We start from the raw sequence: 12,255 nt of genomic DNA on the forward strand, positions 1-12,255 counted from the left end.
ACATTCTGTAAGCACAGAAAGAAAACCAGGTTGAAATGCCAACTTCGGCCCACAGACCCCACTCTTGGAAGCCCTGTATTAGAGGATCGTAAAAAGAACATAACATGAAGTCAGTCTCCTCTCACACAGCGGCACCTCTGCTGATATGTCTGCCAGCTGTCACAGCAGCATCCTGTCCGCAGCTGTAAAACAGTCGTCTTTAGCCGCTGTGTGTTTTGCATGCTCATAAAGCTCTGAAAGCTCTTCCATCATGGCACTTTAATCATTATCGCCTGATCAGGAAGATGCAAAGAACCTGCTGCAGCCATGTGTCACCACATACAGTTCTCTCTCCCAGCAGAGTCGCACATGGACACACAGAACCCAGTCATCAGTGTTGAGGACGACTGAGCATGCGTCGGTACATGCTTTGCTTCTTTGACCAGGGAGTGACATGCAAACTAGTTTCGTAAGATAGCATCTTAACAGTGGAAGCTAGAAGCCAGCCTTTTCCAAATATGACTGAAGCGGGCACATGTTAGCCAAAACACTCAGAAAAGGGAGGATCTGTATGTGCATCAAGACATAATAGTGGGTAAATATTTTTGCTGTGGCATCATGTCTACACAGAATACATCAGGTGCAGTTGTGGTGTAAGGCCAGATGAGGTGGAGGGTGTGTTTGTGTGTGTGTGTGTGTGCGCGCGTGTGTGTGTGTGTGTGTGTGTGTGTCTGTGTGTGTGTGTTGAACAGAGCCTGGACCTGGGTCAGAGTCCGAAACACTGGGCTCCAGTTAAAGGTGTGGCCTCCCTCACACAGCAGAGCAAACAGTCTGACTCACACTGTAAAGAGACTCACTGTCCACTGCAACAGCATCAAAACCAGTGTTGGAAAGAGTACCCAGAAGTCAAACTCAAGTAAAACTAAAGATATTGTGTTCAAATATTACATGTTACAATATTACATTGAAGTGAAAGTCACCCACACAAATAGTATTTGAGTAAAAGTCTTTAAGTATCTGATATTAGAATAAATATCAAAATAAAAATGAGTTATACGTGTATTTATCTCTGCTATATAAAAAGGGTCGATCAATTATTGAATATTCAACATTTTGCTAATTATCTGAATCTGTGTGTGTGGGTTTTTTTTTTCAATCCAATTGAAAATCAAATAGATTGATTTAAAAATGCACTACTTTGTCGTTGACGCAGCAATCTTCAAAGTAACTAGCAACTAAAGGTAAATGTAGTGGAGTAAAAGTACGAAGTAGCAGAAAATGGAACTACTCATGCAACGATACCTGAAAACAGTACATTTATAGTTATTGTAAAGGTTTGTAAACAACAGACACAACTTTACAACAGCCATCGAAATAATTTTAATCCATTAAATACACAGTTTTTATTAACATTAACCATTAGCTAAGTAGTACGTCAGTAGCAACTTTACAACAATTGCTTAATAAATGGTTTATAAGGTATATTATTGTTTGTTAATGCTGACATAACTAAGAATTAAGCAAAAACATGATTAAAAATCAACTAAAATGATCAACAGAATGTGAAGAAATATCAGAACATTATGACGTCGAAGTATTGAGTTGCAAAGATATCTGCTGAAGTTTGCATCCTTTCCAGCTCATCCCTGTCCAAAATCCCTGAGCCAGCAGTAAAAAAACATGGATGTAACAATTACAATCTGGATACATCATCAGAGGCAGGGCCCCGTTCAATCCTGTGAAAGCTGCTCAGTGGCGCGTGAAGCCAAAACAAACTCGACTTCCCAGGTATGACTTTACCTGGCTCATCTGAGTCAAGAGAGACTAACCGAGCCGGCTAACTTCTGGTTTAAGCTCCCGGTTAACTTGAATGGGAATAAAACAGTTTAATCTTGTGGCTCTTCTAGACTTTCTAAATTGTATTGGCTCGAATGGCCCAACATATAATACTGAAATGAGTCATTTTGCCGGCGTTGTGATGCACAGCTGCTTCTTTGACAATGTATCCTTATGGGAAAAACAGTTTTTGGGCCCTGATGCATCACAAGAAGTTGTAATTACAAAGTTTGACCACTCTGAACACTGGCTTCAAAGCCTGCTGCTCTTTCTTGGGGCTTGGTGTAAATGCACTTCGATCTGAGCTGACAGGGCGACAGCAGCCACAGTTAGCAGCAGTTAGCCGTTTTTCTGGCGACATATTGCCCCCTAATTGTTTTGAGTAGCCAATTCTTACATATTGCACCTTTAACTGAAATTTAATAAACTATAAAATTACTATTTATAAATGATGGTTATTGTCCTGCTTTAAACTTACACGGTAATTAATGACTGATTGATTGATTGATTGATTGATTGATTGATTAGTAATTACTGCTAAATTGCTGCTTTCCACCAACATAAACCTTGGTTGTTTTTAAATAACTCAAGCTGCATATTGTGTAAGCTTTGCCGCATGTCAGGGCCCCGAAAGACTCACAAAGTCATTATAAATGCCACATTCCCACCATACATGGAGAAGCTCTCTCTCTGTCTATGCCTCTCTCTCTCTCTGTGCCTCCCTCTCTCCCTCTCTCTCTCTTTCTCTCTCTCTGTGCCTCCCTCTCGCCCTCTCTCTCTTTCTCTCTCTCTCTCTCAGGTGGGGAGCCTACCTTTTGTCACGTGACATCTCTCTGAGCTGCACCGGGGTAAAGGTGGACTGCTTTTGTGTCACGCCGGCTGCAATTTGACTGCCTCCTTCAGAGTGACAGTGAGACAGTCAGTCAGTCGACTCTTTCACTCATTTTCTGTGTGTACGGGGAAGTGTACCTGGAAACTTTTACATTGTACTCGTCCAGTATGTCCATCAGTCGGAAGAACTGGTCGGCTTTGTCCAGGTAAGATTAGATCTGAGGAAAATATGACACCTGTGGCTGTGAGCACTATGTCACATTAGACAGTATGGAGTTTATTCACTCAATTAGCTTTAAAAAGAAAAAGAAAAGAGCAGGTTTCTGGCTTCACTCTTGCAGCCAAGCAGGCTATCTTGACCAAAAAATGTGTTTATACTTTTCATTTGGAGTGTGAAGGAGCAGTTTCTGTCTCCTTTATTGTCTTTATTGTTTTTACAGACCATTGCTATAATATGCTATAAAGTCACAGTTGGCTCTTCTCAGGTTAAAGTCTTGAGATAACTTGAAAATATGTTCAATCTTACCCTTAAATCTTACCCCTTATCCCTGCTGCACCAACAGACTGACTTGTTTGCTACATATAATCCTTAAAGTGAATATTTGATTTAAAGCTGCTTACACAGGCTACAAACTGAACTTAAGAACAGTGGATGAACTAGTAGAGCAGGTTCTGTTTAACTGTTATTATCACAATCAATCCTCAACAAGCATTTAACTGGATCCCTCTCTGCACATTTTGAGACACTTTCATGTTGAGCTCATGACCTTCACTTTTGCCTCTGCCTCTGTTTCATTTTCTCTTTCACGTCCTCTCCGTCCCCAGCCTGGCACGCCAGTGGACGATGGAGGATGAGGAAGAGGTGGAGAGGGAGAAGAGAAGGAGGGTGAGGGGCTCGAGCAGCACTGCCGACCCCGATGCTGACTTCAGTCAAACAGCCGGCGCAGTGCCCACTGATGACAGCACCTTCGGGACAGCCTTCACGAGTGAGACGTCCCAGGGGCTCAGCAGGTTGTTCTCACGGTTGATTTCTTTTCTCGTAAAAGTACAGATTGCTTAGTTCTTGGCAAAGCTTGATTTATAGACTGCCTGAACATGACTCTGTTGCTTCAGGTATGTTCACCTGGCTTATTTACTCTTTCTTATTCACTTATTTTGCCCCATGGGAGTCTGTCATCTGTCTACTGTCATCTGTATGCTTTTCAAAATGCACCAACAAACCTGATACCATGCATGATACCTGCAGAAGAAGCCGTCTTCAAAGGGAAAGAGACACCTGATCAGACACAGGACTGACAGGGCTGTCCATCATACCTGTCACTCACATGCATCTACCCTGTTGGTTTTCAGTGCAGAGCAGCTGCAGCTGGACTTTGTGGAGATGCTGCGTGTCCGTGATGAAAAGCGGAGGAAGAGGCACGTGGAGACGCTGAGGCGACAGAAGGAGTTAGGGGAGGATGAGGCAGAGGCCTGTGGAGGAGGTGAGGGAGGAGCCAGGGTGGAGCTACTGGGGGACTTGGATGAGGACCATGGTGGTGTGTTGCCATCTGTGAAAGCCCCGTCCAGACCACAACCACCCCCCAAAACAGCCTCTTACAGTCCAACTACCACCACCAGTAGCAGCAGCAGCAGCAGCAACAGCGCTAACATCACAAATAGACAAGTAAGATGGAGTCACTTGTGTCACTTAAGCAAATAATTATTTGACATAAATGTTGTCATTTAACTTTTAAAGCTGATGGAGTTATGACAGGACTGAAAGACTGCAGCCATGCTAGCAGCTCTGTATAGCCATAAGCACAGCTTTCTTGAGCTAAATGCTAACTTTTGCATGCTATCATTCTTACAGTAACAATGCTACCATGATGATTTTAAGCATGGATCTGATAAGGGAAATCTGGATAAAGTGTTCATTATTATGAGAGCATGAAGCCGAAAAAGTTCAACTTACTGGGTATATGTGACCACATAGCTTCTGGGTAGCGCTCGAAAAAATCTAGCTACTGTTTTACTGCTACTTCTTTCACAATGTAGACTCATGGGAACGTTGTGCATCACCTGATGATGGAATTGCACAGTTCGGCCACTATATCAAATTGGCTTTGAAGCCTGGCGCTGTTCCCGGGGGCCTGATGTTAAGCAGGTGTAATGTTTACAATGTTAAACATCTTATTTTTGCTTGTTAGCATTTGGCCATCAGTGAGAGGCATAACTATTAAACAAAGTGAGATTTTGACCGGGTGAGAGGTCAAAGGATAATCAAAGTGATTAGGACACATCCTCTGGGAACCGTGAATGTCTGTGGCAGATTTCATGCAAATCTATGCAGTCGATGTTAAGATATGTCTTGGGATAATATGAAACTTTTGATTGCGGTGATGCTAAAGAAAAAGTCAGGAGATCAGCAAAGTGATAAGGATTCGTCCTCTGGGGATCATGAAAAGTGAATGTGAAAGTCCACCACAGACCTCATTTCAAGGGATCATACCAAAACCACATTCAAGAAACCCGTTCACTTCCAGCTAAGGGAAATGGAAGCGCAAAAATGCTAGCTGATTTTCGGGCTTGAGTAGTGAATTCTGCAGCGCTCTGTAGCCGTTGTGATATTTTGGCAGACAGCCGCCAGCCCAGCTAAACACGAGTCTGAGGTGCCTTCACTGACAGCCGAATCCTTTGACAGGCAGGTGGACAAACAAACCTTGACTCACATCCAAACGATTAATGCTTCACCCAGTCATAACACAGCGCTACCAGCAGTGCCACCCTGCAGTGTGGTTAATCACAGTTAACTGTTACCCCACACAGAGAGTTAACAGACATGTTAATCATTTTCTACATTTTACAACAACAACAACTTGACAAATCTTCCCGTCAGTGTACATTACTTGCAAAGTTTTGATACAAAGTCGGACATTTGAAGTGAGAGGGTACGATGGTAGTTTTTAACGGCTCTGGTGTTTTTTTTTTTGAGTATACAAGCATCTGAATATCTAGATCAATGATCAAATTTGAGGAAATGACTGTGGGAACTACACAGGACTGGACTCTTCGTCTGAATCAAGTGACCATGCAAATCATCTATAAACTATGATAAGGCGTACTTTAGGTCATAATTTGAACTTTATCTTTTATTACACGTACAGGTGGCTTTATTTCAATGTATCTGCAAATGAGGCCATAACCGTACAGTGTTAGGTAATCCAAGGTGTGTCTCCTGTGACTCTGCACAAAAGCGTCTATGTTGTGTGCCCATGTTGATTGTCTCTCTCTCTCTTCTGTTTGTGTCTTTGTCAGCACGAAAATGGAGAATCGTCGGGCAAAGATCCCGAACCCAAGCCGCCATCCAACCCGGCTCGCAAGTTTGTCAGGTTAATGTGCACGACTTTGTCTTTTGTTCCTTTTTTTTGTTTTTTTCCTGTGGGTTAGCAGCAGGGTTGGGAAAGATCAAATGCAGACAAAAGATTGTTTTTAAGATAAGATAAAGGTTATTGATTCCACACACGGAAAGTAGCTGAGCGGTTAATAAGCAACCAAAAGAAAGATATTCCCCCCAATGATGGCTTTGATAATCAATCATATAAAGACAATCATATGTAACATTTATATACTGAGATGGCAGTTGATATAACAATTGGAAACTTAAGATATACCTGAAAGTTATCTCACCCTAACCCTTCTGTCTAATCAAGACCATCTCGTAAAATAGTTCAGAAAAAAGTTTTAGATAACATAACGTGGAGGCCGCCTGGTTTTCTGTTTGGATACAAACTGTTTACTTCTTTTAGTTTTATGATGCTTCCACCCTCTAAAGAGATCAAAATATTATTATCTGTTCAAGAGGCTTTTTGATATGATAGACTAACTTTATCATCCCCAAGAAGGGCAGACACGAGGGCAGAAAACAAGATTTCGAGGGGGAATGTTGAGTAGGGTGCAGTAAAGACCGGTGACCGTAGTGACCCACTATCAGGTCTCATATTCAGCATTTACAACTATTACTGGTATTAGTGTGTTTTTTCGTCCATTTGCAGATAAAATAGATTACTTTCAAACGTGTCTGTCTGTCTGTAGTCGCACAGTCTCGTGGTGGGACCCAAGAGAAATTGTCTGTCGCACTGAATTATGTGAATCTGCAGTGTAACTATAGTAACTTAAGTTATTAAAATAAATGTAGTGGAGTGGAAGGGAACTAACTAAATAAAAATACCTCAACATTGTACTTTAACATGTACTTAAAGTTCATTATGAAGTAAATGTTGATTGCAATGTGCTATAGATATAGACTAATGAACCCATCTGTGTTTACATTTCTTCCCTATAAATCCCGCTACCACTACAGTTTATCAGTTGCCTCTTTAAGAAAATATTGAAATTGTATTTAAGCTCGATAAAAATAAAAAGGGGAAAAAAAGAGGAAATGATGAGTTACAGATTAAAAATACATGTATTATTATTATTTTTTTTTCTTTAAGAACAAGCAATGCAAAAGTTACAGGTAAAAAAAAAGTTTGAAACCATTAATCTTATTCTTTGAAAGACAGTAAATGGTGACACCCAGTATTTAGGGGGCTTTATACTGCAGGTGGGAAGCATAGAAACTAGAAGCTGCTTCATCTTGCTTTGTTCCAATCCTGGGAACACTGAGTTAACCTGTCCCAGATGACCTGAGGGGTCTGGATGCTTCATAACGTACGAGTAAATCAAGAGATATACTTTTCATAAGAGGAAAATCTGCCAGTTTGATGATGCTGCCAGCTGGTCATTTTTAACGGATCAACATGTTATTACCTGTTTGAGAGTGTTTCATCATGGTTGACTGACTTTATTATTCCCTAGAAGTTTGGACAGAGACTGTCAGAAGGAGACTGTCGCACTAAAGACTTTGATTCTCCAGCAGCTTTCTTCAGCTGGCCCTTCAGCTCACTTGTGTGTTTGGTTGTTGCAGCTCTGTCTCCATCTCACTTGACAAAAGTCCGTCCGCCAGCGGGTGCACGACTCCCATGAGCCCTCGCTCTCCGACGGGCCCCTCGTCCCCTCGAGAGCACTGGCCCTCGCCTTGCCAGAGTCCGTCACCGAGGGGAGCTCAGAGCCCCGTTCAGAACGGACACACACGGGAGGTACTTTAACACACACACACACACACACACACACACACACACACACACACACACACACACACACACACACACACACACACACAGATGATGTAATTTACAACATAAGTGTATGCTTCATGTTTTGCGTGTGTCATGGCTGATATGTGCTGACGCTGCTGCTCATCAATGCAACAAAGCAACAGCACCTTCTGGTGTTGGAAGAGGGGAAGTGGCAGCATTTGTGCTAATAAAAAACAAATAATTGGCCCCATAGATGCATGAAGGAAACATCCATCTAGGATGGAGGAGATGCTCATTTGATTCTGGATAGTCTAATCTGATTTCATGTAGCAGTAAATCTCAAGTTATTTCACCTCACCTCAGAATGGCTCTTCCCCCAACGGCAACTTTGAACAGACGACCAAACCCGCGTTCGTCAGACAGAGCTCCAGGACTATATCTTTCAGGGTAAACACACACACACACACAGACACACACACACAAATGCATGCACACATTCTCCAACATTAACTTTTGCCCATTTGACTGGTAAAGCACGATTTAATCTCCCATCAGCTGTTAGACTATCAGTTCAGGGTCATTTGCTTGTGCCGCTGAAGCTTCGAGCTCATGCTGAAGCAATATTTACTGCTGAGTTTTACTGCTGACTGGCTGCTTTGTTAACGCCCTGACACACCACAAGAGACTGGGGCGACTGTGCTCACCTCATTAGCTGCTGGTGTTTAGACGACTGTAAGCTTCAACCATCTTCACATGCTCACTTTTCCACAGATGATGAGGAAGAAAGAGGAGGAGAGCGCGCCGCTGAAGAGGAGGTGAGCAGACAGTCTGGTCTTCATTCTGAGGCTCTTTGTATCCATCACTTCGATTTCTGACTGTAGTTATTATTCTGTTTAGTGCAAGCGTGAGGATCGCCTCCAAGAAGTTTGAATCCAACACAGTAAGATCAATATTGATATTTAGTTTTTATCATTTTTTTATTCCTGCCATGCATATTTTTTTTGGCGGGAGCTGCAACATTGGTTATTAAGAGTTACAAATAATAAAAATTAACACAGCGTTACATTTTTAGGTTTAAGTTACTTAATTTCTTCGCAAGAATGATAGTCTTTAATCACTAGTATTCTTTGAATTTGGGCTGAATGGCTGAATTTTATTACATTTTTTTTATTATAGATCATGATGTAATTGGAACTAAAATGCATATTATTTGAAAGAAGGCCTAACGTTTATTTTTTTCTTGGGTTTGGACCAGGACCAAAATGAAGATGAAGACAAAGCGTCATCTTTTCAAAGAAAGTGAGTTTTTATAACCTCTTCCAAAAGATTTAGTTAGTATTTATTATTTTAGTCACATTAAGTGTAAACAGCTGGATGCGTGATTATGTGTGAAATCTGTGTCGTCCAGCTCTCGGCAGAGGATTTCGTCCCGGTCCATCCAGGAGAAGATGGAGAGACTGGCTCAGGCTGCACAGGTCAGTAAAATTTAATAACTCCTTCTGATACTGCAAATTTGAATTCAGAAAACAAGTAATTATTTTGCTCTTCTATTGTTTTTTTCTCATATGTATGTAGAAGTCTGAAGGGACGCGTTCTCCAGACGTGACCCAGAGGACCCTGTTCCTGCTGGAGGAGGTGTCCAGGAAGAGAGGCCTGTTTGAGAAGGAGCAGCAGGCAGCGGGCCCCGCCAGCCCGGGAGTTTCCAGACAGGTTTGTTCACTCATCACCCACAATCCTTTTTTTTATTTTTCTGTATCAGATGTGCCATCAATGCATGCACTGTTATCCTCAGCATGATCTTATTGTTTCACTTCTCGTGGTCATTATTAGGAATTTAGGAGCTTCACATCAGGAATGTCAGACCGCATCAACCGCTGGATCAACAAGACCAACCAACCCGGGTCTCCACACAGTCCTGCAGTAAGTCTACTTTACTGTGTAGCATCCAGCAGCTAGAGGGCAGAAGTGCTCTGTAACATATACTGTGTGTCATGAACAGGATACATATTTTCGTTCCTGCTGCTTACATTTGATTAGTTTTACATTTTAGGGTTTGGTTCAGGGATGAAGGACAGTAAACCCTGAGCAAAACTAATACCTTTCCTGTTAAAGATGGATTTTATCCTCTAGCTCCAGCTACTATAATTATTTGTTATTTAGATTCAAAGGAAACATGAGTATTTTTATTCTCAAAAAAACATTCTCGGAGAAATGTATCTGAGAAATATCAGTATTTTAGTTTATGTAGGTTGACTCAGAGTCAGCGGTACAGTGAAATGTGTTGGATGAGGAAACAGGTCAGCTCAGCATTAAGAGCGTTAGGCATAGTCATATAAAAATAGATCTGAAAAATAAAACGGAGGACTTCATCTTAATGTTTTTATTAAAAGATGATAAAAAAACATATGAAAATGATGATTTGTGCATGAAGGTAAAAGTGACAGATACAGAAGTATTGCATTATATCATCATTATGTATCATAGTATATCAGCGGCGATGGAATGAAACTAAGAACATTTACCCACTGTGCTTGAGGTACTTGTACTTTACTGCGTAGTTCTATTTTCTGCTACTTTATACTTCCACTCTACTACAGTTTAGAGGGAGAATTATTGTACTTTTTAGTCCACTACATTTATTTGATAACTTTAGTCATCAGTTACTTTGCAGATTACATCCTGGATCAGAGCCAAATGAGCACATTTTAAAATACATTTGATTTTTTATCAACAATTGGGTAAAAAAACACTGATTCCAATAATTTGATAATCAGTCGACTGTGTCTAAAGTACACAGCCTATACAAACATGTAGATACATGTATAGTTTACTTAAACTTGCAATTTTGATACTTAGGTACAACTGATATCAGATAAGTTGTGACTTGTACTCAAGCACTGTTCATATGCGTGAAAAAAAAAAAAAAACTCCTCTAGTTCTTTGTAATATATTTTGTTGTGTACGTACGTTATGGCCGATGTTCAAATCCCAGAGAAATCCACATGTTTACACAAGTTAACAACGTGTTTCATTATAGCTGCGTTGCTACTTCCGGGTTAGGGAAGTCAGTGAACAAGACTAAATTAAACATGAATAAAACGGCCTGATAAATTAACAGGAGCGAAAACAATTCCACATTTTAATCCCGAAAGTTAAAAAGTCTTGTCTGAGCCCTCCTCTCGTCAGTAAACGTCTCCAGATCAGAGAACTTTGGCTGCTCTTCACAACACTGTGCATCTGTTCTGGTGCAGCAGCAGTAGTTGTGCCCTGCTGGAAAAACCAGGATAGGCCAGCACCAAAAAACACAACCAGACAGGCTGGTTTTGGTGCTTGTCTATGGTCTATGCTGTTTTCTCCCAGCAGGTCGTGGTTAATCGAGCATTTTCTATTCTCTATCAATAGGACTTGAGAAACGTGGACATCTCTAGTAAGAGGAGCCTGTTCGAGAGCGGCGGGGAGGACTGTGCCCCTAAAACCAGCCCTGGAAAAATCCTCAAGTGAAGGACGCCCATTGAGATTAGCCGACAGGTGAAATTACTGCATTTAGTGACACGACGGTGGCAGCAATACTTCTGAGGAAGCCAATAACTTTTAATTAGATATGGAATAACAATACATTTCTTTTTTTTTTTGCTTTTCTGTGCCTTTATTTCCTTTGATAGGGAGGACGAGGAGACAAGGAAGACAACCAGGAGATTAATGGACGCCATGACTGATTATTTCTTCAAGCTTTTTTTTTCAAATTTTTTTGTTTTTTTTCTTTCTTTCTTCATTGCCAAAGCACACAGATATGCGAAACACAGATAAAATTGTTAAAAAAAAAGCGAGTTGAGTTTTAGCTTTAGAGGACTGAAAACAGGGACGCTGCTTTTAAAGTTAGGAGGCTTCAATCATACACGTCAGCACTGCTTCTCGAAGTACAAAATACTCGGAAAAGAGTGAAAAGCAAAGTAAGAGGTGGAGAAAAAGTGTTGTTTTTGCTTTATAAAAAAATGACAGCTATTTGTCTTAACCCTGTGTAATTCTTAAAGCACTTTAAACAGGCGAGGGTCTTCAGGCTGATGTTAGCTGTTTTCATTGAATTACAGTAGTGGGGGAGAATTCTGGAGATGTTTTTATTCAATCGGGCCAAAATGCATTTTTATTCTGTGATGTTGTGAGGCGAGACGCTGCCTGTCTTAAGAAATAAAAATGTTTTATTACCACAAACGTCTCATAAATGTCTTTTTTTAAATCCTCGCTTACACACTGCAGACACGTCGTGTGGTCCTAATGATGAACACACACTCTTTAACATACTTATCTCGGTGGAGGGGAGGATAATAGCTGTGTGCCTGCGCTGTGTCAGTGGCAGGTTTCCATACAAGGCAGAGAGAAAAGTGTGTGTGTGTTAGGGTGTGTGTGTGTGTGTGTGGGTGAATCATTGTCTGTGAGCAACTGTGGCCTTTATCTGGACCTTTTTGGCACCGCAACCGGCCCTCTGGCACACGGC

The 12,255-nt window shown here is 41.2% G+C and overlaps 1 protein-coding gene across 1 annotated transcript; it reads left to right on the forward strand.

The window, feature by feature from the left end:
• The first annotated feature begins 2,603 nt into the window (after window positions 1–2,603).
• lad1 (ladinin) lies at window positions 2,604–11,505 on the forward strand. The gene is made up of 14 exons (XM_030421973.1): window positions 2,604–2,852; window positions 3,472–3,657; window positions 3,997–4,309; window positions 5,941–6,014; window positions 7,592–7,763; window positions 8,127–8,210; window positions 8,535–8,578; window positions 8,661–8,703; window positions 9,019–9,062; window positions 9,172–9,238; window positions 9,339–9,473; window positions 9,594–9,683; window positions 11,166–11,291; window positions 11,426–11,505. Exons 1-13 carry the CDS (start codon window positions 2,815–2,817, stop codon window positions 11,262–11,264), a joined length of 1,389 nt encoding a protein of 462 aa, XP_030277833.1. The 5' UTR covers window positions 2,604–2,814; the 3' UTR covers window positions 11,265–11,291; window positions 11,426–11,505.
• Window positions 11,506–12,255: the final 750 nt, after the last annotated feature.

The sequence above is a fragment of the Sparus aurata genome, chromosome 7 (assembly GCF_900880675.1).
Source record: "Sparus aurata chromosome 7, fSpaAur1.1, whole genome shotgun sequence".
Classification (NCBI taxonomy): domain Eukaryota; kingdom Metazoa; phylum Chordata; class Actinopteri; order Spariformes; family Sparidae; genus Sparus; species Sparus aurata.